We start from the raw sequence: 27,370 nt of genomic DNA on the forward strand, positions 1-27,370 counted from the left end.
GTACAAATAATTACATGATCAGTGAACAGATAAAAGTGGAATGTTTTCAATAAATCATTAAACTAAACAAAATGTTTTTTGCCTTAGATTAACACACATACAAATGCCCCCCCAAATAAAGTGCATTCAAATAACTCAGCAGTCTCGAATGTGTAACACTAGTGTAAACACTACTGTGTTGTAAAAGGCCTGAAAATGGTAACAATGGCAGTAAAACATTACAATTAGTTAATGAACCTAAGGAGGGCCTCAAATTGTGTCAATACATAACAGAATCCCATCCTGACCTGTACAGCAAATTTAATAGAATCGTTTGCCCATTACTGCCAAGAAAAATTGAGCACACAAATACAGAAAACTTAAGAAACAAAGATGTGATTTCTTTCTTTTTTTTTTTTTTTTTACAATACTGCTAACATATGTAAATGCATATTAAGTAAACCAGGTTGCAGCTACCAACGTCTGTCCTACACCACATTAAGGTCCTTCGTTTTGTTTGGGTTGCAGTGAGTTATTGCACATTTCAGTGACTCAAGTTGGATCCACTGGGGGGCAGTACAGTACCATTAAATAACAAACTGCATAAAGTCCACGCTGTACTGCATTTTTAAACTTTTTTTTTTTTTTTTTTAAACCAGTGGGAGTTAACAATAGAACTGCAGTATATGTTGATCACAAAATTAATCATCCGATCAAAATCAATTAATGCCCTATAAAAGACAAAATCTTCTGTATAATGGCCCGGTGATGTGTAACCTTCACGTGACTTTGGTTTTCGGATGTACGTAACTGTAGTCGTTTGGAAGATCAAATTAAAGTTTTTAAAAGTCGAACATTTGAATGTCTGATCTATTCAAGTGAAGTGAGCTCATGTCGTCCTACTGTCTGTCACGTGCACAGTTTGCATAATGTACACTGTCTAGCTACTGTTATGAATTACATGGAGATGAATGTGATCATTTTTCTGATTGACATTAAACACTATATAGCAATATTTCGGCTACCTTACACCACTATATCTTTTAATTTTTTTATATATAACCCTATTACAAAGTATTTAATATATATGTATAGCCCACCCTTTGCTATTGAGCCCTTTTTACAAAAGCGTTTCTTTCGGCTATTTCCACAACTTCCCCCCAGTTTGGGCTCAAATCAATGTTTTCTTTTTGTGTGTGCATGTGCTCATGTCCTATTTTTGTGTATTTTTGTATTAAGGAAGGGTGCACAAATACCGGGCCAGTTGATTCTTACTTACCCCTTGCTTCTAAACATATCCATCCTTTCATGATACCACACTGCTTTAAAGCAACATTTTTCTTTGGGGAGGGGGGGCTTATCTTCAGTTGTTATGATCATTTTCATGAGTATTAGAGCTACACCGAGAAGACACAAATAGTAACATTAGGAGTAGTGATGTTGCCAGAATGAAGCGATGGGAATATTCAAATTTGAACTCAAATGCTTGGAGCATTTGTTCCCTGTGTTGCCCTAATAGTTTTATATGATTATGCAAATTAACAACTGTCTGGAGGAACAATGTCATTGATTGTAAATACATTGAGTGCATGAGAAAGCATACTACCACTAAACCCCCCCCCCCCCCCCCCCACTCCTCTCCCTCAAACTGAGCCACTTGTGTCATGCTGTGCTTGATGACCAACCTTTTCACCCCCTCCGCCCAAACTGTGCTAAATTCTTTCAGGCTTCAGCACATCCCTTGGCAAAATGACAAACTCTACCCAGGGGCATAGCCAGAAATTTGGTACAACAATTGGGCACCCTTATTGTTTTATTTTCAGTGGTGTGTCATTTCTGAGCACCGTGTGTACCGCTTGGCTCTCTGTCAGGCAAACACATTTGGTGGAGCTCTGGATTAAAATTGCAGCAATATCAGCTGCTGACCTGCTTGCCTCCCGTGGCAATGCGCGTGTATGTGCATGTGTGTGAAGGCTTCAATCATAGTGGAGGCAGAAGGGCTGCGGTGGCCCTCCTGTGTGGAGGAGATAAGCGCTGAGCCTGAGCTGTCAGCACCGGAACCACCAATAACAGACCCTCGCTCACGCTTGCACGCACACACATGCGAGATGTGCCACCCTCTGACAGCGCCATCCGCTGGGCCAAAATAAACAGCTGCGTGGAGCCCGATCATCGCGTGTGATGCGAACATTCCAGCGTGACTGTGCGGCGATTGACGACGAAACACAGTCGCTGAATTTGGTCTTCACAGTTTTGATGACTAAAGCACTTTTCGACCTTCTTATACCTACTTTACATGTACAGTACATACCAAAGGACATGCATCCACGTGGACTCACACATAAAGACATCTGATAAAGTGTTCCACAATACATTAAGAATCTTCTTATTAAAATAATCCAAAGTTAATGCACCTTGACAGTGGATTTTTCCTCATTGAAGGTAGAACCAGTCAATGATTGGAATCAATAAATAAGATTTGATAAGCTCTAAAATTGGAATGTACAACGTTTTAAGTGCTCGACATTGTTCCTCCCGTGAAGGCATTTTAGTTTGTGGTTTAGGGATCACATTTTGGTTGGGCTGCCTTCTCTTGGGATGAACTTGCGGGGCTTTGGGTCACCGCGGCCACGAGCCCCCGACCACCTCCCGCAGGGTCACATCTCGCAGCTGTGGCCGCTTGCTTGTCGTCCACCGTCTTGCTCTGCTGCTCTTTGCTTCTGGAGCCCTCCTGGGAGCCCAGCTTGATTGGGCCCAGCACGTTTTTGGCCACGGTAGTCAGCTGGCTGACGAAACTCGTCTTGTCACCGGGGGAGACTGGCCGCGACTTACACAGCGAGGGTCCGCAGAGGGAGGGGGTGACCGCGGTGGGGGAGGGCGACGGAGAGGGAGAATGCTCCTCGAGAACCTCCAGGCGACATTTGTCCTCCCAGTCCAGGGTTCCCCGATAGCAGTTGACTTGCCCCAGACCCTGTCGGACTTTTGCCAGACTCAGTTGCGGTCCGTGCGGGGGGACTGCGGGGGCAAGGATCCGAGCGGGCAGTTTGGGGCTCTTGGAGCTCAGGTCTGAAGTTCTTGAGTCAGTGCTCTCAGCTTTTCTTAAGCTGTCCCCCATACCTGAGGGTTTAAAGGCTTTCCGCAAAGCGAGTGGACTACCCATTAGTGTAGCGTTGATGATTTTGTCAGGAGTGGCAGAGGAGTTTTTCCGTAAACAAGGACCGTTATTAGTGTCTCCCTCCTGCTTGGTTTCCCTTCCACTTCCTACAAGGTGCTCTTGAGATGATTTACAACCAAATAGTATACTTTTGGCTGTCTTGAGGTCGAGTTGTTTGGGAGTTGGACGCTGGGTGACCTTCTCGGACCCTTTGTGCCCTTCTGGACCTTCTTCTCTTTTGGCGGAGTTGCTCGTAGCGGTCGTTGTTGTTTCTCCACCTGGTCTTGAACTCAAGGTCTCTGCGTGATGTCTTCTTGTCAAGGATGTCTGGAGTGCCGCCGCTTCGACCCGGCTCAATCGCTCCTGGACCGACTCGCTCCCGGTCTCTCTCTCTCGTTCCCTTCCCCTCTCCTTCTCTTCCCTCTCTCTGCTAGCCAGCAACGTCTCCCTGCTAAGCGGCGACTCTTGCCTTCCTAATCTCCTCACGGGCTTCAGCACACGAGTCTCCGAGCTTGCTGAAGACGAGGAGCACGGCAGGGGTGGAGGATTAGGTGGCAGACTCTCCCCATCTGTCTCCAGCAGACTCTGGAGTCCCAGTTCAGACAGGAAGGCGTCCTTGCGGTATTCGGAATGCTGCACTTCGAGGCTGTGCTTCCTCAACGGACCCCCGAGTCCTCCCGTTGTACTGGATTGGGTTAAAGGCGAGCCGAGCTTCTCTGCCGACTGCACGCGTTTCAGAAGGGGCGAGCGTGGCGGCTCCGCGCTCTTCGGCCTGGGACGGACCACCGGGGGGGACGAGTGGAGCTTGACGGGGAAGGACTGAGTGGTGTTGGAACTTCCCACAGTGTGGCCCGGTAAAGGAGGGGGTGAGGACTGGGTGGGGGATGGGGTGTGGGCCAGCGGGGATAAGGGGATGTTGCCAGCGGACTTGCAACGGGCAGAGCGGTACTGACGGTGGAGTTTGGGGGAGAGGCCATGAAGGGAACTGGGCCGCATGTGCTGAGAGGGAGCGGGGGAGTTTGGAGTGCTTGAGGCTGGAGAGCTGCTTTGAGATGAAGCGCCTAAAAAGAAAAGTTGAGGTTCGGTTTCAATGCAAAAATTTGAGAATTGCAAATGGGGTTCACTGATACCATCTGATAACGTACCCAGGTATGACGGCTCAGCGGAGGAACGGTACCCCTGAGTCGGGGAGCGGGCAGAGAGGCTGTGGGTCGGCGAGCCGGGAAGACTCTCGCTGGAGGACAGCGAGCGATTCAAAGAGGATAAACTGCGGCTGGTGTGGAGGAGATTGGACTGCTTTGTGATCTTGCGGAACAGCGAGCTTCGTTTCTTACTGCGCCACGTGAAAACAGAAGAAAATATATTCAGTGAGGAGCACGTCAGGGCTTGCGGCAATGATGCGGGAGCTCATACCTGTCTTGACCGTCCTTGCCAATGGTCCTCTTGTGTCTCCGGGCCATCTTGCACTTATAACTGGCCTTGCGGGCAGGACCCACTTTAATGGAGGTGTTCTCAAACGGCGTGGTTGTCACTGTCACCTTATTGCCGCTCTATGAGAGCCAATAAATGATTGATGCAAATGAAATGAACCAAATGCAGTCATTAATATTACATGCATTATGAACACAAGCACGTTCAGCAGATATAATAAAGCTAATCCTATGCAAACTCATTTATTCCTACCTTGAGGATGAGCTCAACCACCTCAGTGTGGACCAGACCATGGACCGGCTCACCGTTCACATGAGTGATGAGGTCGCCTGCACACAGACCAGCTTCCTGGGCTGGACCACCTTCCTCCACATGCTGACAACACGGAATTAGGAATAACAAATCTTCAGTTTCTAAAATAAATACATCTAATGAATCTTAGGCAGGGAGTCAGTGCTGGACTGAGACAGTTTTGATTTATGCAAGAAGTGACCGCAAGTTTCCTACCCAGACTATGTGATGCACGCTGTAGATATCGCTGTCTCCAATGTAGACCCTGATGGCCCTGAGGGTGAAGCCGTATTTCTTTCCAGAGCGATGGATGGTGATGGGCGAGCGCAGCACGTTGACAGTCGGGAAGAAGTCTCGACTGGGCGACGAGTCGCGAGATGAGGGATTGGAGGAGAAGGAGTGGGGGGACATGGGGCTGGCCAATGGAGAAAAGCCACCATGCTGCTCCACTGGAAAGAGGCAGAGAGTAAGAGTCACTTTGTTAAGTTAAGCAGCGGCAAAAAAATAAATAAAATAAAATGAAGAAAAATAAAGAAATAAAAAATAAAATATAAAATAAAACATTAAAACATAAAAAATAAACACATTTTATGGTAGTTGTTGGGTGCAAGACAAATAAATGCCTCCATCAAACAGACACTTTTTTCCTTCTTACCAGATGGTATGATGACAGATAGAGCTGTCGCCGAGGCAGATTTGATGACCTTGTTTCCAGCTCTGGAGTTACGTTTCTCCCCATCGCCAGACAAATGCGGGTGACGCGCCCTCCTGAGGACCAGGTCATTGGTGGCCCGGGCCCCCAGGGGGTCATACAGAGGCGTCATAACATCGCGACCGATTGTTGTGGGAGGAGCTGGACCCAACGTGTTAATGCTCACAACTCCAGGCGTCTCTCCTTGCTTGGGTGATTTATCTGTAAAAAAAACAAAAAAAAAAACACATTGGAAGTAGTGCAAAATGTGCTCACAAGTCGGTCATAAAGTCATTCGAGCACGCACCGGCTCCGTTGATTTCTTTCAAACTGCTCCTCGACTCCATGTGGTGTATGGATGGAACACCGGTCCCATCCAGGGAAGTTCCCCGGACCCTGATGGGGGTCGGCCTGGACACAAAGTCCGATTCTCCTTCGATGGGGGAGGCAAAACGATGCGTGTCCATCAGCGCTGAGAATCGTCGCCGTGCGCCCAATGGCGGACTGGCGTCACCCTCCATGTAGAGCGACTCTGAGCAGGAGAGGCGCTTCCTGTACATAACGCCATGAAACAATCATGTAATGGATTTAGTTTTCTTAACTGGGACGTGATTTTAGCTCATATGAAATATTAAAAACTAATTTCTGATTTCTGACTGGAGTATTAAAGTCACGCTGAATTAAACACAAAAACTGTTGAGAGCTTGCAGTTTGATGACCCTAAAGGGAACAATTAAATAAGGTCCATGTTAACATGAAAAACGCCACGCAATCAAGGAAACCATATTCGACTAAATTAAATACTGCATGACAGTGACTGGTGGTCAGGTCATCCCGCTCGGTAAGATTCAGATTCCAATCACTTGTAATAATTTCGAAAAAATGTATGACAAAAAAAACATTGCCGGATTTTTCTCCAATATATGAGCCAAGTGAGATATGACTCATAACTGGAGAAAGGGAATCAGATACCTGGCATATAAAAAATGAAAATCCAATATGTACCTTATCAATGAGCTCAATCTTGCTTGAATTCAGAATGTATGAATGATTCATTTCATTTGAATGATTTTTGCTTGAAGGAGAGTTATGGGATATAATTGCAAGCTGGTTGTGTTACGCGTGCTCCTCATCTCATTTCTAATGGATAAAACCAGCAGGTAGCTGTGGCATAGATATAGCGACACTGCGGAATTATGTTTAATAACTCCCAAGATCAGCTTGCATTTTTCATGTCGTCAGGCTAAAAATGGAAACCCTGCGGCGGTGAGAAGTCGCATTAGCTTTTCTGTTCGACATCATTGTGACAGATGAGGGGCGAAGGAGCAACGACTGAAGTGTGACTGATGCACTTGTAGTTCTGTGCATGAAATCTACCCGCAATCATTTCTTTTTTAAGATGGCTAAAACATTTTAATGACGCAATCAGGCAAATTTGGGTCGTTCAACGCATCCCAGGAAAGAAAGGACCACGTTCGTGATGTCAGAGATGCTGAAAGTGGCCATGTTGACTTACATCTCAGGAGATCCAGTCCTCCAACTCTTGTCTCGCATGCTGAAGCTTCCCAGGCTCTCTCTCTTGGTCACCTTGTCCTCCCTTGAGCTCTTGTGTTCCCGACGGGACCCGGTGGTGGACGTTTTCTGCTCCAGTTGAGAGAGATGCTCCATGCTGCTGTACACCTTCAGGAGACATACGAGCACACGGTCAACACCTTTTTGGATTATAATATAACGTCCATGTTCTTGGCGGGTCCGTGGTTTGAGCTTCTTGTTTGAACTACTGGGTCATTTACAATGTAAAAATAAACATCAACAACACCTGAAGATTAAGCCAGCGGGCCTCAAGCGACCAAACGTTTATGCAGCTTCATTACCTGTCACAGAAACGCATGTGGGGGAGGACAAGAAGAAGTAGCGCTAAATCAAGACAAACTGGAAGGGACTTCATCTGTTCACCATGGTAACAAGACTCGGCAGCTAAGTGATGTCGGCGGCCGGAATATATTTCAGGCATATTTCATCAGCGTATAAGGAGGCCGCTCACGTTTCCATTTGGCCTTTCTGGGGTGCTATTAGGTCAACTGCTCCACTTAGTTGGATTTCTTAAGAACATTTGTGTTCCTGTTCTCATTTAACCATGCCGAAGGGCCTGACACGGTCGAGGTGGCCCGGCTACGGAGAGATAAATAGGAGAGGTTGACAGGAGTTTCCCGACCTTGCTGAATCGAGGGGAGCAGGAGGAAAACTGTCTGATCTCCACCGGCTCGTCATCGTTGGTGTCGTCCCCGTCGTACGTGTTGATGTGGTGGTAACGATCGGCGCGTGCTGGCAGAGGTAGTAAAAAAAATATATGAGGTGTCACTCGGACGTGTGACAGAATCACTGCACGTCCTAATAGAGACGTAGCGTACTATCAAAGTAGCTGGTGTCCTCCTCCGACTCCAGGTGAGGGACGAACTCGGCTTTCTGTCGCAGCAGACTGTTCCAGTCGAGCTCTGTGAAGAATGGGTGCTCCTTCACTTCAAACGCTCCACCTAGCACATACAACTTCTGTGAGTAAATGTGCTTTTAGAAAATGGGTTAGGGTGGAAAAGCTGGCGGCAGAGTTAGCACCTGTGCCCAGCCTCACGAGGGGGTTGGTCTGCAGCAGGGCGGAGATGAGGGCTTGTGCTTCCTCAGGTAAGGCATCATCGCCGTCAGGCCAAACCATATTATCTGACGGAACCACAATGCACGTGCACAACAGATATACTCTGTATTAAACACAAATATAAAAGTCAAAAAGGTCCATGCACCAGGCGGTTCCGTCCGTCCGTCCGTCCGTGCGCCCGCCCGCCCGCCCGCCCGTCCGTCCGTCCGTCCGTCCGTCCGTCCGTCCATCCATCCATCCATCCATCCATCCATCCATCCATCCTCACCAGTGATGACCTGCCCAAACAGCTCCTCAGGAGTGTCTCCAAAGAAAGGCACACAGCCCACAAGGAACTCGTAGAGGATGATGCCCATCGCCCACCAATCCACCGGCTTTCCGTAGCCCTGACGGAGAATCACCTCCGGGGCGATGTACTCTGGAGTCCCGCACACCTGAGGGCCGAAGAAGGCGGTAAAAAAGATGGAGGAACAACTGAAAAAAAACAGAAATCAACGGGTAGACTGAGTACAAAATCGGTCTTGTTAAATTGCTGTGCGGAAGGCAAAACAGAGTTGCCAGAGGGACTCATGCATCACACTGACTGATTACGACTCGTATCATTTGTAAAGAGCATAAACAATAGCTATAATGGGATTGCCACAAAGATGGAAAGCCTCATGCTTCACTGGTTTAGGCAGCATGGTTTTGTGAAGATGAACGACTTTGGGGTAGGACTCGGCAGGGTGGTGGGATGCACGACTGCAAAAGATGGAATGATTCTTTGATTGCCGTTTGCCCGTGCATCAATCAAACCTCCTGATTTGGACTCATTTCATCTCATTGTCCTGCTCGTGAAGGAGACCTGGAGAAAAGTACCTGCTTATCCAGGAACTCTCTGGCGTCTTTCTCAATGTGTCCTTCGTATAGATTGGTGGTGAGGCTCATCAGGCCCATTTTGGACAAGCCAAAGTCGGTCAGCTTGATGTGGCCCATGGAGGTGATTAATAGACTGAAATAGGAGAGACAAAAGCTTGTGTCAAAAACTCATTGGGCCTTTGTTACTACCAAGAATTCCTTTCTGCTGTTTGCTAGTTTCCAGGAAATACAAACTGATTATAAATATTGGCACAACTGTACAATACAGAAGCCATGGAGGATTTTTCATCATTGTTAATAGTCCTCTGACAACTGATGGTAGCAGGTGGATTGCGGCTGATCCAAATTGAATCATTTGGCCTTGGCAGAGGTTTGCCATTCGGGTTTGTCGAGTATCCAGTTTTGTCCAATTGCTGCTATTTGGGGGGCATTAAGGTCTTTTCAGCCGTTTGAAATTAGAATGTAGATACTTGAACCCATTGTGCTACTTTGTCATTTGGATTACATCTCAAATGGCCTCGCTCAAGAACCAGTACATTTCCATGTTTATTAAGTCACAACCCGATTTAACAGAAGCACTTTAAAATGAAATATGAAATATTCAAATATACATTTATACAGAGCACAATATGTGTAAAAGTGAACATATATATATATATATGTTAAAACTCTCTCTCTCTCTCTCTCTCTCTCTATATATATATATATATACATATATATACATATATATCATTTTTTTTCATTTCAAGTATCCTGAACCATAATTATGCTTCACTATTAATAAAGTAAACATTGTTTACTGACTTGTCTGGCTTCAGGTCTCTGTGAACAATGCCATAGTTGTGCAAGTACTCGAGGGCCAGAACGGTTTCAGCAAAGTACATCCTGGCCAGCTCCAACGGAAGAGCACCAATGTTCTTCAACAAGGTGGCACAGTCACCACCTGCACAAATACGGAATCACATCGTGCAATGCGTGATTGCTCAATTTGAGACTTCAAGCACCTGACAAGTAAACTATTTGAAGCTGAGGCCGTGACATGCATGGAAATAATTCTACTCTACGTGCGGTATAGATGTCAGAAAACAGATGATGACGACTAATTACTGTCATATGAAAAGCACGTGAGTTCCAAATGTATTTTTTATAAGCCGGAAAACAAAATGGCCGCCTCTTAATCTTACCCTCAACGTACTCCAGCACCATGCACAAGTGTCTGCGCGTTTCAAAGGAACAAAACATGGAAACGACGAAGGGGTTCTCCGCAAAGGTGAGAATGTCTCTCTCCACAAAGGCTTGCTGGATCTGGTTCCTCAAGATCAGATTCTGCTTGTTGATTTTCTTCATGGCAAAGCGCTGTCGGGTCTCCCGGTGGCGCACCAGATACACGGCCCTGGAAAGACCATACCGATACCAAGTCCCGATACCACTAGCAATTTTTTTATACATACCCCCCCCAAAAAAAAAATTGAAATCAAGTGCTACATTTTTAACATAGCAATGTTCCTTAAAATTCACAGCCCAAATGTGAATTGTTAAATATTCTTTACCCGTAAGCGCCATTGCTGATTAGTTTGATGCTTTGAAAGTCTTCCTCACTTGGTGGCTTGATGGCTCGCCCCTTACCCTGGCAACAGAGACAAGACATTATGCACTTAAAAAGGCAAATCAATACGGTTTTGTTTTTACCTTTATCACTGCTGACTTGGAATGTGCAAAAATTAATTTCCACATTTGTAGATGAAGAACCCAAATAGCAGATTTCAGATTTTTTTTTCCCATCATCATCCTCAACATAAGTTAATGCAAATGCAGTCTTATTTTTTTATTTTTTATTATTGAGGCGGTATCTGGCCTATGAATTAACTTTGAGGTTTTTTTTCCCCCCTTCCTTCGTGTTACTATATTTCATTTTGTAGGCTACCTCTGTTGAGTCATCGGTCTCTGGCGTGTGTGGTCCTTCGCTGTCGTAGCTGTCGAGACTCACGATATCTGAAGGACAAACACAATCGTTAACGAGCGAACCGAGCTTCAAAACAAAAAACGATGCTTATTTTAGCTACGGCGTCTCGCGTCACAACGCAGACGTGGTGGACACAAAGTGATTCCATTTCACTACAGCCAAACGTGTCACATGGGGAAACGCAGCATCAAGAAGAACGCTCCTATTAAATTTCCCACAATTCCTCCCACTCGTCTTATTCCCTGCCAGCCAGCCAGCAGAAAGCTGCTAATTTCCACTCTTCTTGTACCGCATGTCCCGTGCGTGACAGCTGCAGGAGCACAATGATTATTATTTAAATGCTTCGTTAGAGCGTCGAAAAACAAGAAGGATGCTACAAAGCATTGAACGGAACAGAGGACCATCAATTGTGGCAATTTGAGTTTGATGCGGCGTAAGCAGCCTTCTATTGTGTGCCAAGAAAAACAAAGTGGGAGCAGCGATGTGGTTGAAGAAGGCGCCCACGTGCGAAGCTGCAAAAACTCTTTTATCTTGAGCAGAATTGATCAGAAAGAAGCCAAATGTTTCTCGTGCGGGTCATTCCAGGCCATTTAGTTTTGGTTTAGACCGTCTGACAGGTGCTAATTAAAGGTTTGGAGGCGGTGATGGTGGCGTTACAGTCACGATGATTAATTAGAGAGGCTGATGCTGCCGCCGGTGCGGCGCTGCCGGCGCCGTCGAATCCAGATGTCACATAGTGTCGAAAATATCTCATTAATACGACATCAGACAATAGCTTGGATGCACACGTGGGAGGTAAAATGCAATGCAGTAGTAAACGCTGTCTTTGAGGTGTTGTAGTGATTCAAAATAACAACGTGTCAGGTCAGCGAGGAACAAAGTGTTAGGTCGTGTGGCTACAAAAAACAGATGAATGGAAATATTGAGGTCAGGCCTAAAATCCCAAAAAAGATGGAGTTCATATTTATATTTTGGAACTGGCCAAATTTATTTTTTCCTCCCGCTCACCTTCCAGGGGGTCCCTGGTGAGCCCGAGCTGGTTGATGATGTATCGAGGGATGTCCGCCTTCATCAACTGGCCCTCCTTGGCGTGATCCTCGGCTGCCTCCAACAGATGGTAGAACTCTTCCGGATTAAACTCCTATTACGTGAGCACACAGATTTAACAAGCTTGAAAATGTGGCAGAACGCCTGGCGCTAATCAAACGGATGGACAGAAATAAAAATAATAGGTTCAAGTGTTAAAAGTCTACCTTGCTACCTTGTGTGTGTGTGTTCAGGCCCAAATAATGTTTTGTGACACATTGATATAAGTGTGAAAGACAATTTACACTTGGCCCAAGTGTTAATATCCCCTAAAAGATTGCAAAGAAACATTACAATGAAATACTAACAGACAGGAAACAGAATTGATATTTACAGAGTTCACGCCTTGTGTCATCTTAATTTACATAACTTCATTTTTTATTTTTGGTAATGTCCAAAGAATGTTTATATTCGTGCAACGTAAGAAGCAATTTCAGAAGTGCCACACAAATTATAGTCATAACATGAAAAAAAAACAACACCAGCCAAATTTAAATTACTTTTCCAAAGTAGCCCTTTTTCCTGTTTTGGGGTCCTTTGGGATCACATTGTGATTTTGATTACAAGGCAGAGCCGGGGGGCTGGCGGGATCATTTCCTCCCGTGTCAGACACACCCCCACACTCACTTCTTCTTGGCCAAAAAGAAAAAAAAAACAGCGATAAAGGATTAACCTCTTCCTCTCTTTGATAGCTCTCGCTTCAATGATCATATTTTTGCTGCTAACAGGCTGACATTTCCACAACAGCGTTACAATTTGGTCACAATGTCTTATTCTTGCTAAGCTAAAGGGCCATGACAACAAAAAAGAATTCCATTCGCATCTTGTCTGACCCCATCGACCCCCTTCTCGACGGTCGTCTTGGCAACGGAATGATGAGCTAAATGTAGGTGGAGCGTCGCCAGCGACAAATGTGCGAGGTTATCCGGCAGTTAAGCGTCGCTTGTATGCAACATGCCAAGGTCACCACCTGATTATATTAAAGCTGGCTTCAAAAAAAAAAAGCATCTTGCAACTATAAGGCCTCTCACAAATTGGATTGGATTGGATTTGACATGACAATTGCAAAAATCAAAACTTACAAATAAGCTTTGTAACCCTGTTTTTTTTCCAGCATGACTTTCCCGAGACATGAAGATATTTTTTTTCCCTTCACGGATAATGTGAACGTGCTTCCTCAGGAAAAAGGTGATTTGAAAATTCCACTCATATTCTCAATATTGTATTGGACACCCCTGGGTTATATTTCTATATTATCACCGAGCATATGCGTATTACTTCAAAAAAAACATTTTGCAGAAAGGTTTGTGTACCGAGGAGCACCTTTGTACACACTCCAGGTGAGAAAGTCAAGAAGCATATTGATTTAGTTCAGTCTATAAATACCACTGACTCTTTAACTAGCAACCTTGTGGCTACCTGATGTGATACGCCGATATTCATTACTTCAAGACTCTCCCACTTCCAATTGATTATTGACCGAAGTATTCGATGTAACTTGGGGCGAAGGGGGAAAAAAAAAAAAGTCTCACCAAGCACTCTAGCAACCTGGCCGGCCGCGATATGATGATAAAGAGCTTTTTGACCAACTCGATGACGAAGGTGAGCTCCGAACTCTCGGAGCGCTCGTACGCCTGAAGGCAAATAGAAATAAATGAAATAAAGAATCAATCGGTTTAATCAATGCAGCTTTGATACTCACGTCATTCAGGAGTTTCTCCAAGTTTTCCTGAAGTTCACAGAAGTAAACACTAGTAATGAGGCCCTCTCGCGATTTGGTCAGGCAGTCTCGAGACAGCTCGGCTATCTGGTGATGGATGAAGCTGAGGACGCCGTCGGCCAGAGGCAGAACGCTCTCTGGGGAGTAGTTGTGGATGAACTCTGATAACCTCTCCTCCATCTGAGCTGTGGCCTAATGGAGGACAACGCACCGATTAGTCATCTATTATTGCTGACTTAAACGGGTGATCACTGTCTGTCATCAAATTGTCAGGTGCGGCGGTGCATTATCATGACACAGTGAATTTGTTTCACAAACAGGAAGTAAGGACTCACTGGATTAAAAAAATAAATACTACGCCACATTACAGCTAGTGTCTGACCTTGGGGAAGCGCTCCTTGTACACATGGTTCATCATCACTATTTCATTGTCGTAGCAGGATGGCGAGCGCCCCGGGCTGAGGAGAGACAAAGGCGCAGAAATCTAAGACACATCATCGCCCGATGAAGAGAATCAAAGAGCGAGTAAAATATGCAAGCAAAAGTGAATTGTTTTTTCCCCCCACGGCTTTACGACATTCTGTCCACATAATAATTTGCGACAGTGTCTTTAATGAATGGAGACTTTTTCCCATAAAACACTCTCCTCCATCACTGCCTTGGAGAGACACTAAAAGGGGATTGAAAATATGAATATAATCCCGCTACAATGGCACATATGATGATGAAAAGATGTCTTGTGGGCAAACACACTACAGACGAACCTCACAGGCTGACGTGACGTGAATAGTAACAATGAGGCATGTCAAGGTACGCAATAGGGGGGCGCTGTGGAAAAGCCGGGACGCATATTATCTAGGACGGGATCTTATGAGCGGATTAATTCGACAGCCGAGAGACGATAAGTAGTCATGCGTGGTGTGTTGTTTGGGGATCCAGGGAGGATGCTGGGATGTGCACCTTGTCACCCTGGAAAGAAAGGAGGCGCTGTTCTCCGGAGGCACCCGAAAACCACAGGGTGCAAAGATACACACATCACAAGAGGGCTAAGATATTCTTTCCTATTATGTGTCAGGAATAGGCCTGGAAGCTTTTTGGGCTTCTTGACAGCACCCGCAGAGTGTGTACTTGCACCCAACACTGTTGCAATCAAGTTTTTAGCTTTTACTGTTACTCACAAATGCCTTGAAATATATAGAGTTTCTATTTCACGACTCTACAGGGTAGTAAAAATGACTCAGCGGGCAGCTAACCAGACAGGAAATTGGTGGCTCCAAAGTCCTATTTTTCAGTGGAGCATATTTATCTGTATTTATTGGATTATGCACACAAGGTAGTCAAATTTTAATGTAGCCTGCCATGCATTTGCTATGTGATGCTTGCAAAACCATCAGGATCATTTTGAGTGAATTGGTAAGGACACATTGACATTCCGCGATAATTTAACCTCCCTGATTATTAAACTTTAATTAATCCCAAATTACAGTCTGCCAGTCAGAGCTGGCACCATGACAGCAGTGCATCTAATGTAGCTAAAGTAATAAGATGCATAGTGTTGATATATTACCACACATCCCCTCTCTGTTATTGGAATTTTTTTTTTTTTGCCATTACGATCATCGATGAGCACCACCGAATCCATCAGATATGTTTGCTGTGGAAAAAATGTTTTAACTACTGACACCGAAAGGTGTGGAGTGGAATATCATCCTCCATTTTTTTTTTTTAAAGAAACATTTTGTTTTTTCCTCAACGAAGGTCTCACCTGAGGCTCCGAGAGCGAGGACGGACGTGCGGCGAGCGGCGGCCCCCGTCGTCGTCCGTGATGCTCTCCGTGCTGCCAAAGTGCTTGGACAGGAAGTGCAGCTCGTCCATGGTGGGCTGGAAGGGGAGCTGGTGCAGACGTTCCTGGGACGAGCTGGATGACTGGAAAGGAACCAGCAGCAGGCAGAAGAGAGAGAATAATCTTGTTTTTATCTTTGGATTTTCTTTCCTCCTTTGATGCCTGTGAAGCAGCTAATAATTTGATATGAACGAGGGAGACGAGAAGCGAGGAGGAGGAAAAGCAAGTACACAGTGTACCGTCATGTGAGTGGGTGCCAAAAGACATGAACAACGTAAGGTAGCGAAGAACAGAGGAAATATCAAGACAGACACAATGGTAGAGGAACAAAAGGTTAAACGGCAAGGAATGAAACAGTCTCGCTGAATAAAAGTGGCCTGCTGCCTTTAGCGGCTTTTTTTTTTTGCTAGCTCAGCGGGGAAAACGGCAACCTGGATCAATAGCAGACTGAATGAATACACCTCCCAATGCTTGGCATTGACCACACAATCATTTCTGCTGTAAGAAAAGTGCTTGCAGCCATTTGGAAGCTGAAGAATGGAATAATGACCAGGAAGGCAGGAAGTCCAGTCAAAGAAATATGCCGGAGCCTCCCCATGGACATATAGAATCCATCTCGCACAGTCCACCTTTGTGCCTCCATTTTTTTCGTCAACATTCGCACATCAATGAAGCGACCATGATTTAATATTAATATATATCGAATATACAGCAGAGCATTTTACAGAGTACGCTGAAACGCGACGGGCTCTTATTTATGCTATGCGCCGCGGCTTCCCGTTTCTGAGAATTTGATGCATGCATTTAAATAGGACCTATGAATTCTTTCATCTGCTCCGATCAACATGCAGCGCTGAGACTGCGGCTAACCAGGCGAGTAATGGCTCCAACGGGTAAGAAGGAATGAAGCAGGAAGAGGAGAGGAACATGTGGAGACCGCACGACGAGGGAAAGCAGACCTACAGTGTCGTCGTGGTAGTTCAGACTGTGTTGCTAATAATCCAAAAAATGTCAACAGGAGATTTTTAGCGAGCCGACGTAAAGCTACAGAGCAATTGAAGACATTCCTGCCTAAATGATCTTGTAATCACCTCTGTGCCACCCACCCCTTCCTCATTAACTAGCCACGCCAGAGGGAACACAGCGAGGTGTGCGGAAATTTATTGGAACACGTTGTGACTGCGAGGCACAATTCATTTCAATTATCTCTGCTCTACTTTTTTTTCTCGTGTTTTTTTTCCAAGTGACGGTGCGCAGACAAATCAGGTCAATCATTTCTTGGCAACCGATGAGGTATTTTTAAGTTTTGCGCTTCTGTGGGTTTTTTTTTTGTGCCGCTCGGATGCTCGTGCGGCGTGAAATCTTTTCAAAGTGTGAAAAAAAACAACTTCATGATTATATGAACAGTGCAACAATAATTGATTCCATGCATGAAAATGTATACACACAAACATCTATGAAGGAGACAAATATTCATACACAAGACACAATAGATGATGAAAAAAAAAATTGTTTTGGCTGTCCTGCCTGCTTCACCTAATTTTAAACATGAATATCAAAAATGCTCTTTTCACCCACTCTTACCGTTGAACTGGGAGTATTGGTGCCATATCCCGAGGAAGGAAGCGAAGCCAGGGACCATCGACGACCATCAGGCCTGAAGGAGACAAAGAACAAGCGGCAAAAATCACAACATGGGCTGGAAGGGAATTTTTGTTATCAGTTTAAGTAGCGTAACAGGACACACGCGCTCACTCGATAAAAGACCTGCCCCCATTTTGCGTGTGAGCGTGATTATTATCACCTCCTGTTTCACTGCGCATGAGAAATGAATCCCATCAACAATTTCACAGTTAGTCCTTCACAATGAAAAAAAAAAGGGATGCGAACCTTCTTGAAGAAGCGAAAGAAAAGTGGGCGGGACCACTTGGTGAGAAGTTGCGTGGGCTGTCCAATGGGCTGCTTCCTAGAGACACACAGAAAGGAGGATTTGATTTCTGGAGAGGGATAACAACCAAATCATGCAAGACGTGTCCACATGACTAAGAACCTCATTTGAGGGCAATTTAGTATTTCAGGGATTGACTCAACCTAACTTTTTGTTACTTTGTATTAAGTTTGAGCCACCCTGCAGCACTCGAGGGAGCTGTCTGACACGCTCTTGTCAAATATAAAAGCCTTATTCCAAGTGCATGAAACAATCAAGGTTCATATCGAGTTGAAGCTGAGAGAAAAAAAATATTTCGAACACAGGGACAGATTTCGTGACAAATCCAACTGTTCTTCATCTAAGAGTCAAGTTTGAATTTATTTTATGGACAACTCAATCAATGTCACTATGAAGCTCTTGTCTCACAAAACAATATTTTTCTTAGAAGCTAGTTTACGAATCACATTAAATGTTAAAGTCGTGATGAATTTCAAATATCAAATAAGCTACACTGGGCAAAAATCAATGAGATGGCTGGCAACAAGAAAAATAGCATCACCGTCTTTGCCCGACCGTATCGTTTTCCATACTGACCGATGTGTCCAGGCAGTGGGGAGTGAGGCCTGGGCAGGGTGGGAGACGTACTGGTCAGGATGAGGCTTTTCCGGTTACTTGTTCTGCAACTGGAACAAAAACACAATCAATCAATGAATTAGCATGAAGATAAACATGGCATGATGTGATTGACAAATGATCTGCTTTTACATCATATTGGCAAAACCTAAGGTGTCCAAGTCAAACTGCTATAAAACAAAACCCTAAATTATTATAACCCTTTTTGTACTGACAATTTTATTGATTAATCAATTGAGGCCCGTTGACCTTTACCCTCGCCGTGTTTAATAAATGTGCGAAGGAGATAAACACTTTCCGTAGCTTCTTGCACAAGTGCCTTACGCAATTGTTGTTGTCATGTGCTTGGGGGCTCTATAACCACATGAAACAGCGAACGTAACTTTTAAGTATGACTTAATATTTGTTCGGTGACTCAACTCAAACGGAATATTGCATCAGCCTGCTTCATATCTATTTGGGATGTGCAATAAACATTTCTTGATACATCTCCAACAAGACACAAAGTCTGTATTGTTGTAATCTATCCTTCAATGCCTGAAAGCCCCCCCCCCCCTTATCTCTCCTTGTTTGCTGTAGAGACACCAAAACCTCAAGCGGGATTTTATGGACGTCAGTACACCTCCGTGGTTCTGGCCAAGGGAGCATGTGTTCAGACTTGTCGAATGGAGGAGTGGCGTCTTGAAATATTTAGGGGAAATGCATTAGCTCTAGATGGGGAGCTGGATGAGCCGTCTGTGGTTCAAGTGGAGGGGGAGGGCGGAGGGATTTCACAAAGACAAAAAAAAACCATGAGGCAGTCATGGCAAGCATGCAACTATTTTTCATTCCACTTCATATTTCACCTTGGTATCTCATACATGCACATTTACATTTATTGACATTGAAAGGCTGAATCAGTGGAGTGCACACTAGTCGGGCTTGTTGTGTCTTTATTGCTGATTCATCAATCATCTTGTCTACAGGAGAGCCACACAGGAATCAACAAGTAGCTGTGACTCATCAAGTCCATGTCCTAATGTTTAGAGTTATTTTTGTCCAACTATATCTTGAGTAATGTTAACATTATGGCGTGGATGACTGGCAAGAATTGTCACAATGTGTTATTGCTAACATTCACTCTGGTGGTTTTTTTTTTTTCACGTCCACATGTGGGTTTTTTTTGGGTGGTTTTTACAATCGCAGTACTAAACCTCTGACATCTTCGCTGGTTCACTCAGACTATTAACATCGAAAGCAGCCTGTGCAAAATAACCAAGTGACATTGTTTTAACTATAGATCAGATTATTTTCTAGTGCAGAGTTTTGCCCTTAACGGCAAGATTAATTGAAAGCACCCCGATGAAGGTGACACAAAAGCAGCTTTGTGTGACTGCGTGTTAAAAGGTTTATGACAAACAATTCATTTAATAGGCAAAGCCAAGAAGACAAAAGTCAATGCAAACACATTGTCAGTCGCCAGCCCGGTTTAACAATGTGGAGAATTCCTTGCACGTTTAAAACGTAAAAAAAAAACACTTAGTGTGCTTCAATTAAAACAAAAGACCTTTACATTATTCAAACGAATTCAGATCCAATTAGATTAATCAAGAAACACATTTTCTTTACGTGCAACTAATTAACCGAGACGGAAGATGAGGAACAATGCTGGCGGGAGGAGGCAACATTTTTCTTACGTCCTCGCCCAAAATATGAGCTCATCCTACTGTGACAACACTGCAAATGTGCTGGGACAACAAAGTCTGCGTGTGTTTGCTTTATGCGGTTGCCGATTGTATAATCAATCATAATCCATTGTGTAATCCATCATGTGGGTTTAGTGTGTTTACGTGACAGAGGACTAGCGCTGTGGCCACCGGGGCTGTCAGGTAGATGAAGTACGATTGATTGTGGCCAGCTTCCCGTGCGGCCATTGTAGTGAGTGCCACCGAGTCGGCATTACACCGTGTCAGACTTGAAAAACGCTTCCTTATGCGAACAAATCATACAATTAGATTAAAAAAAAAAAAAAGATGATATTATTAAATTGCTAGGAATACAAATGTTCATGATCCAAAGCATACCACATCATGTCTCAAACATGGCGGAAGCAGTGTGATGGCAGTGGCCTGTATTCAATTTGGTAAATTGGTATGTATGAGTGAGGATGAGAATAAGTGACTGCGAATGTAACTAATAAGGAATCTAAGTCAAGCAACTGGAATTCAATAATAAGAGTTGGGATAAATATATATATATTTTTAAAAATCAATAATAAAATAGTTGGTATAAGTAAAATATTACATGACAAAACAATTACATGACAAAGTAATTAGTCATCCAATAATACAGCCGAAGAGCTTACAACAAAAGTAACTTGTAAATGCGTAAGTAAAATAAACAAGTAAGGTAATGAAGTGCTTAAATTACATGTGAGAAACAAAAAAAAATCAAGTATGTATATGGTGATTTTGTCATGAGGGTGAATAAACAATAATAGGTGCAGCACAAAACAAACAATTACTGTATTTTAATGGTTTCATTATTTTCAAATGTCATTGACTCACACGTAATGCAGACATATGGAGCAATATTATGATTTACATGTACTAGATAATTTGAATGATTATAGCTTACAGCAAATGAAAAGCCCAAAGTCACTCACTCAAAATATTTTTCAATGCGCTTAATGAATCCATGTAAAGAGTTTTGCATATTCAAAGCGAACTATTATAAATGAATGTTTCTATTATGTTCTAATTTCCTGAGAGCACAAGTTCATTTGAGAGAATGAGTAACAGTCATTAAATCAGCCGAAGACAAAAATAAATGGAGTCAGTTGCTTAAAAAAAATAACAGCCCTGATCATGTGACCGCCAAACAAATATAAAATCCGTTCATTAAACTGGAGATGCAGTATTAAGGGACATGAAAAAAAATAATGTTGTTTTTTTAACACTTATGTCAAGTCATGACAGAAAAAGCAAAAGTGACACAAACTAAACAGGCAATGATGTAATGGCCTTAATTGCGACTCACTGCCCCCAATCCACGGCCGACAGTGGTCAAGTTAATGCTCCGGGTAACGTGCGCTAGGAAGGTCAACGATTAAGTCTGCGGTAATGATTCGTGCAGAAACACTGACGACCAATTATCCCCCCTGCGGGCACTGAGCTGGCACAGGGCCACCGGTGTCTTCAAAAGACGTGACCGTGAATATAAAATGGGAGGTGGGAACAATAACACTCATTTTAACTGTGTGATACTGACCCAGAAGAATAACAATCTCAAAGATGCTATGCTCAAATTAAATTGCTGTTATTGTGATCCAAAAAATCTAAATGCTCCGATAAAAAAAAGTAAAAAAGTCATTTAATACTTTGTATGAAATAGGTAAAGAGCATTCCAAATAATTAAACTGATTTTGTCACTTTGTATTACTAGAATTTATTCTCAATTTAAAGTCAGAATTCTGGGAATAAAGTCAGAATTCTGAGAAAAAAGTCCGAATCCTGTCAACCTTTTTTTTCCCTTCTTCACTGGCCTTAATCCTCTTCCATAATGGACATTCTTCTTTCCAAATGTGAGTCACTAGTTACTACAGACCATGTTTTTGCACGTTCAGAAGAGGAAATACTTTAAATGACTGGACCTAACCGTCAAATTGAAAGTGGATTAACGTAGGAGCCCGAAAGGAAATGGAAAGTTAAGACACTAAGCTGATCGTCTGCTGACTCACAGAGCACAGAGGACACTACATACATCCGGACGGTTCAGCCATCGATCCATCCAGACAAACTTCCTGTCAGGTGACGTCTCTCGCTTTTTTTCCCTCTCTCTCGCTGCTAGGATCCTTTTAAAGATGAGTGCATGTTTACGGGTTTGTGAAATGGAGCGGAAATGAAAATCATGAAATGGTACCCCCCTTTAGAGGCTCTCTTGACTATCGGGCTACTCCCCAATCAATTCTTCTAATATGCAATATCCATAGCTATGGCTACAATTAGGGACAATTTCCTCATCAAATCCTGTGCAATCTATTCATCCATTTGGTTTAGAAATTTTTCAACTGCAAAACAATAAATAAAAATGTGTTATTAATAGCTGCACTGCACCTTCTGTGGATCTTTTTTCCCACTTCAAGTATGTTACAAAATTTTAGAAAGCGCTCCCGTTATTCTAGTGACACCACAATGATAAACACTACGAAAGTCAATAATAAAATAAACCACAGTTTTGAACAGATTATTTTTTTAGCTCTTATAGTAGGTCTCTGAAATGTGCAAGTGTACTTTATGAAGGGCCTGGTGCTGGTATAGCATTATGAAATGAAAATCAGTTTATTTACTTAACAATTAAAAAAAAAACTGACACGCAATAATTAAACACAGAAAGTGATAAATAGCAAGTTGCCAAAATTCCATGTTTGCGAATAATTAAGTCTCCGGGCTGACAGTAGCATCTGCATTGTGTAAAACTATCAAAAGAAAAACACTGGGCGTGATGCTCGGGGTCAATTTGAACACCAGTCAACAACAGATGGTGCTGTCATGGTACAAACAACACGAGCGGAAGACGGAAAGAAGTTTCCGTGTTTGATGCTGTGTGTGCCTACATCGGTGGCGCTGATTTATTTTAACAGAGCGGCCATGCGATATATTGTACGCCATCCTACTGTCATTTACATGCGGCTAAAGAAAGCTAAAGGCGTGATTTACAATGGCACTAATTGTGATTTAAAGAATATATCCGCTGGCTATTTCCATGTACCATATGTAAACACTGACACGTAATAATATAAAAGATTTAACATTTTTAACCAGTGTTAAATGTATTTAGACATTGTAGCTTTGCGCTCCGATTATCCAGCTAATTAGCATTTCCCGCTAGTGTCATCATCCTTTTTTTAAATCAATATCAAAAGCCACGCTAGGGTGATTTAACAGTATTTTCTATGGCACATTTATAATTAATAGAACAGGACCTTTGTCTTTTTGAGTCAAGTTTCCCTTTAACCACTTGCCAGTGTAGCAAGTCTGTCCTTTCACAGACAACGTGAGCCCTGGTGAAGCCAATGGTGGCCATAAATCTTTTTGAACACCACCTGAGATCTCCTTTTGATACGGTGTCAACAAGCAAAGCCCCCACGGAACGGCAAGAAGATGGATTCAGCCAAACAAGCAGCCAGAGTGAATGACTTAAAGGCTAACGTCCTGGCTACAGTTAACCTCGGTGCGCTTCTCTGAAATGTGGGCTGAGACATGGCCTGCGGCAGCGCCTTTTATCCCACCTCACTCTTGTCTTTTGTCCTATCTCTTATTCTCTCTCCCTCATTGTTGTTTGCTCTTTTTTCCTTCCTTTTAGCTAAGCCTGTTTGGCAGTGTGCATATAACATTATCCCACCGCCGACCCGGGAAAACATCCTTATTACGCTCTTTAGGGAGTTAGCCTGAACTAAAATATCTGAGTAGCCATAAAATGGATTCAGATGTGATTTTTTTTGTGTGTGTACAGACATTGGCGGGTGGCCTGGCGGTGAACCCTATTGACTGCGTTAATCGCCTTTTCAAGCAAGGTGACGAGACAATTTGGTCTCGCTCTTGGCAGATATGAGACTCGCCTGGAATTTATTGCACACACAAACACAAAATGATTAGCAAGAAGTGGAATACGCTAATAAAAAGCTTTATTCAGCAACATGAGACGTGATGGGATCTCGGGGTTCTCGTTTTTCCACTACCTTAATGTGTCTTATTCCCCCCCCCCTCGATTTTAGCATGCATCCCGATGCTTCCATTGTTGTTTCTGCTCCTCCATATTCCTGTCCCTGAAGTCCACCATCTGTCGCCCAGATTTCCATTACCTCTCTTCTCTTCTTCATGATGTGTTTACTAGAGTAGCTTAAGCAGCTCAACGGGAATATTATTCTTTTACACACTGAGCGGCCACAACTTTAGGTACACCTAAGCACTGCATTTAAAAAAAATACTATAAAAAATGCACCATGACTCAAATGTTTTCACATTTTCACAAAGTATTATACAACAGTGCTACTTTTCTCATGAAAAAATTACCTTATGAAGCTTTTGTTTTGGAACGGATTAATGGAATGCCCATTCATTTCAATGGGTAAAGGTGATTTACGATACAAGTATTAAGGCACTACAGTATTTTATGTACGGTGTTGTTTATTTAGAGTGAACATACTCATTTTATCCTCGTCAGATTTGGGGCCTTCCAAATTATAAAAAAATAGTTGTTCAGCATTCACACCCTTCGTTAGATTTTACTGGTGTTCCTAATGCGGGTCCCCTTTGGGATTTTTGCCATTCCGCAACAAACACACAAAGTAGACCTCCACATCATCCGTGAGAGAGGCGAGGAAATCGAAAGTCAGACGACAGATGGTGGACATGAGCGACATAAAATGAAAGTCTCGAGCGGAGGAGAGGCAACAACAACAATAGAGGCACAGGGAGAAGAAAATAGCAAGTGCTGTCCAGAGAGCGGAAAGAGCCGGATTGGTGCCAGCCAGACAGCACTCTCAGCACTGCACTGCCCACTATTGGCTCTCCACGACACAAGCACTCCCTGGACGCTCCCAACGATGCCTTTACTTCATAATGCGACCTACTGCTCTTTCTTTTTTTTTTTTTTTACACACACAAAGAGGCAAGTATAAGTTTGTCCATGCTACACATGTAAGATCATTTTACCTACTCGACACCTCCTTGACCTGTTTGCCCCTCTTAGCCGCTGCCCTTGACCATCACAACTGATGATCACAAGATTTGATCTTTGACCTTCAACCTAAACCACATTCCACTGCAACAAAAATGAAATCCAACCAAGATTAAATATCTCAAATGAAGGCTTGTGGTTTGTCTATCAAAAAGTCTTTTTTTTTTTCTTAGTGCATTTTACTTGCTTCAAGCATTTTTTCAAATTACTGGTTTTAAATTTTGCATATATGAGCAAAAAATTTTAAATCGGATAAATTGTTCAGCACACAAACACACACACACACACACATGAATTATTATCTTTACATTATTATACATCCGTGTTATATTTCTCACACCAAGAGGTGTGCAACTGGGCATGATAACACAACAAAAGCACTCACGGGGCATACACACCATATTGCTGAAGCTAAATGGAGACAGCTGTGAGACAGCACGATTGCTGGCAGGGACAATGGAAATATCACCCGAAAATAAAACACGCACACACACGCACACACAGTTCAAGCAGCAAGCTAAATGCTAATGAGAGCGGAGCAGCAAACGGAAGCATCGTTACCTTTTTGTGCGTCGAAACATGTCGCTAGCAGCAGAGGCTGTGTTGGCAGGTGAACATGAGCGGAGCTGAGTCTCCACACACACAGAGCGCAGTCAAGAGGCAACCGCTAACATGCCAGTTCAACACACACGCACATCACAAGTGGAAGATTCAGGCAAGAGACAAGAGTTAAAAGCGCGAGGGCTGCATCCCCTGGATTGTGTGTGCCGAGCCGGGAAGAGATGAGCAAGGGAGGGGTGGGTGAAAGAGGGGGGGAGCACAAATCGACAGACGGAGAAGAGAGAGAGAGAATCAAAAAGATGAGAGGGCGAGACACGGGATGCGAGAGGGAGGCGGTGGCGACATGACGGAGCAGCCGAGCGGAGACTAATTTGAGGAGAGATAGCGCGGGGTGGAAAGAAGGGAGGGGGGGCATGGGGGTTTAATGGGGGCGCATGTGTTATTGTGCACAATTTGACTTGCTGGCAAAAGAAAAACCGACTGGCACGTTTTTTTTTTTTTGAAAGTATGAGTCAATCTTCTCACTGATTTTCAACAAGATGAACTGGACTGGAATTTTTGTCAATATGAATAAATTCTAAATTTAACAATTCATTTCATGCAGCAATCACAGCCTGAAGTATTGCTATTATTCACTACTGGGCTCTTGAACTTTAATTTGTTCTTTGACCATGCTCAAAACTTAAAACACTGGCATATGAAATCATCTTTCGTCATTTACACATGAATGGAAATTTAAATAATCATTTCCACGCCCCCCCCAAAAAAATATTCCTTACTACTGATTACAGTTTCACTTGTATCCATACGCAAAGCACTTTATCACTGTTGATTTCAAGTAAGTATACATAATATATACGTATATATTATGTATACACACTATATACATACACACTCACTTTGTAATTCCTACTGGTTCGAAGAAAACAATCTCCCACTAATAATGCACCAGTACAATATCAGATTGGATGAGTTCTCGTCATGTCGTACATGTCACAGGCGCAGCTCAGCAGTGCGCCACTCAGGGAGGCATTATCATTGTGTGACAGTGTGTACACACACATATACACACACGCACGCACACAACGCTGCCTCCCCCCTTTCAAGCTTAAACAAACCCAGCAAACGTTAAAGCTGACGCGAGGCGACAGCTACACAGTGGTGCCGAGTGGACTAATTGAATAATGGATGTCGTCTCCAATGTAGGAATGGATAAAATATACATGGTGGAGAATAGATGGAGGTTGTCATATCGAAATGTGGGCGCCATGATATGATAAAAATGGAATTTTTGATAGAGTCAATAATTGCTTATCTAACTCGCTAATAAAGACACACTTGAGCTCCACCCCAGTAAGCTTTTTCTCCCTTATCTCCCACTGTGACATATGCTGCGAGTCAAAAGGCCACGGACAAAAACACAGCCGGCCAAGGACACGCACGCGCAGAGGTGCAACAATCAGGCCGTAAAAGTGAAGAGTGGTCGTAATTACTCAAGCATTGAGATACACAGTGTGTGCGTCGACAGGCTGCCACCTCTGCCCTCAAGGTGTACGCGGAATACTGAGACAATTAAATAAGACACACACGAACATAACATATTTAGCAAAACATTCAATCTTCAATTGCTTCTACAGTTTATATGATAAGCAGACGGATAACAAGGCAGCAGTAATAAAATGTATTCATGGCTGCGGGCTGCAACAATTTCAAGACAGATTTAATTGATTTCCACACCCCAAATGATAAGCATATTCAGGGGATTTAGCACTCCCCCTCCCCATACCCCCCCCCCCCCTTTGTTTTTCAACTCAGCTTTTTTAGCAGACAAAAGACATGCAGTCAATTTGGTTTAAATTT

General features: G+C 43.5%; 1 protein-coding gene across 6 annotated transcripts in view; it reads right to left on the minus strand.

The window, feature by feature from the left end:
- Positions 1-1,193: 1,193 nt before the first annotated feature.
- The window catches only part of LOC119114971 (microtubule-associated serine/threonine-protein kinase 1-like), a 35,079-nt gene continuing 8,902 nt past the window's right edge, over positions 1,194-27,370 (minus strand). For 3 of the 6 annotated variants that reach the window (XM_037264806.1, XM_037257025.1, XM_037248934.1), the window contains 25 exons: positions 18,191-18,279; positions 17,557-17,632; positions 17,251-17,323; positions 15,589-15,749; positions 14,206-14,281; positions 13,806-14,015; positions 13,636-13,737; positions 12,026-12,158; positions 10,979-11,046; positions 10,605-10,681; positions 10,239-10,447; positions 9,859-9,997; positions 9,055-9,187; positions 8,465-8,630; positions 8,160-8,261; positions 7,958-8,080; positions 7,762-7,871; positions 7,063-7,226; positions 5,854-6,098; positions 5,511-5,768; positions 5,072-5,304; positions 4,817-4,939; positions 4,547-4,683; positions 4,279-4,466; positions 1,194-4,194 (listed from right to left, as the gene is read on the minus strand). In XM_037264806.1, the coding sequence (XP_037120701.1) occupies positions 2,540-4,194; positions 4,279-4,466; positions 4,547-4,683; positions 4,817-4,939; positions 5,072-5,304; positions 5,511-5,768; positions 5,854-6,098; positions 7,063-7,226; positions 7,762-7,871; positions 7,958-8,080; positions 8,160-8,261; positions 8,465-8,630; positions 9,055-9,187; positions 9,859-9,997; positions 10,239-10,447; positions 10,605-10,681; positions 10,979-11,046; positions 12,026-12,158; positions 13,636-13,737; positions 13,806-14,015; positions 14,206-14,281; positions 15,589-15,749; positions 17,251-17,323; positions 17,557-17,632; positions 18,191-18,279 (5,050 nt within the window). In that variant the 3' untranslated portion in view covers positions 1,194-2,539. Of the gene's footprint in view, positions 4,195-4,278; positions 4,467-4,546; positions 4,684-4,816; positions 4,940-5,071; positions 5,305-5,510; positions 5,769-5,853; positions 6,099-7,062; positions 7,227-7,761; positions 7,872-7,957; positions 8,081-8,159; positions 8,262-8,464; positions 8,631-9,054; positions 9,188-9,858; positions 9,998-10,238; positions 10,448-10,604; positions 10,682-10,978; positions 11,047-12,025; positions 12,159-13,635; positions 13,738-13,805; positions 14,016-14,205; positions 14,282-15,588; positions 15,750-17,250; positions 17,324-17,421; positions 17,523-17,556; positions 17,633-18,190; positions 18,280-25,510; positions 27,222-27,370 lie in introns of those variants that run through there. The other 3 variants (XM_037272893.1, XM_037239024.1, XM_037245821.1) reach the window with 3 other exon arrangements.

The sequence above is a fragment of the Syngnathus acus genome, chromosome 1 (genome assembly GCF_901709675.1).
Source record: "Syngnathus acus chromosome 1, fSynAcu1.2, whole genome shotgun sequence".
Taxonomy (NCBI): domain Eukaryota; kingdom Metazoa; phylum Chordata; class Actinopteri; order Syngnathiformes; family Syngnathidae; genus Syngnathus; species Syngnathus acus.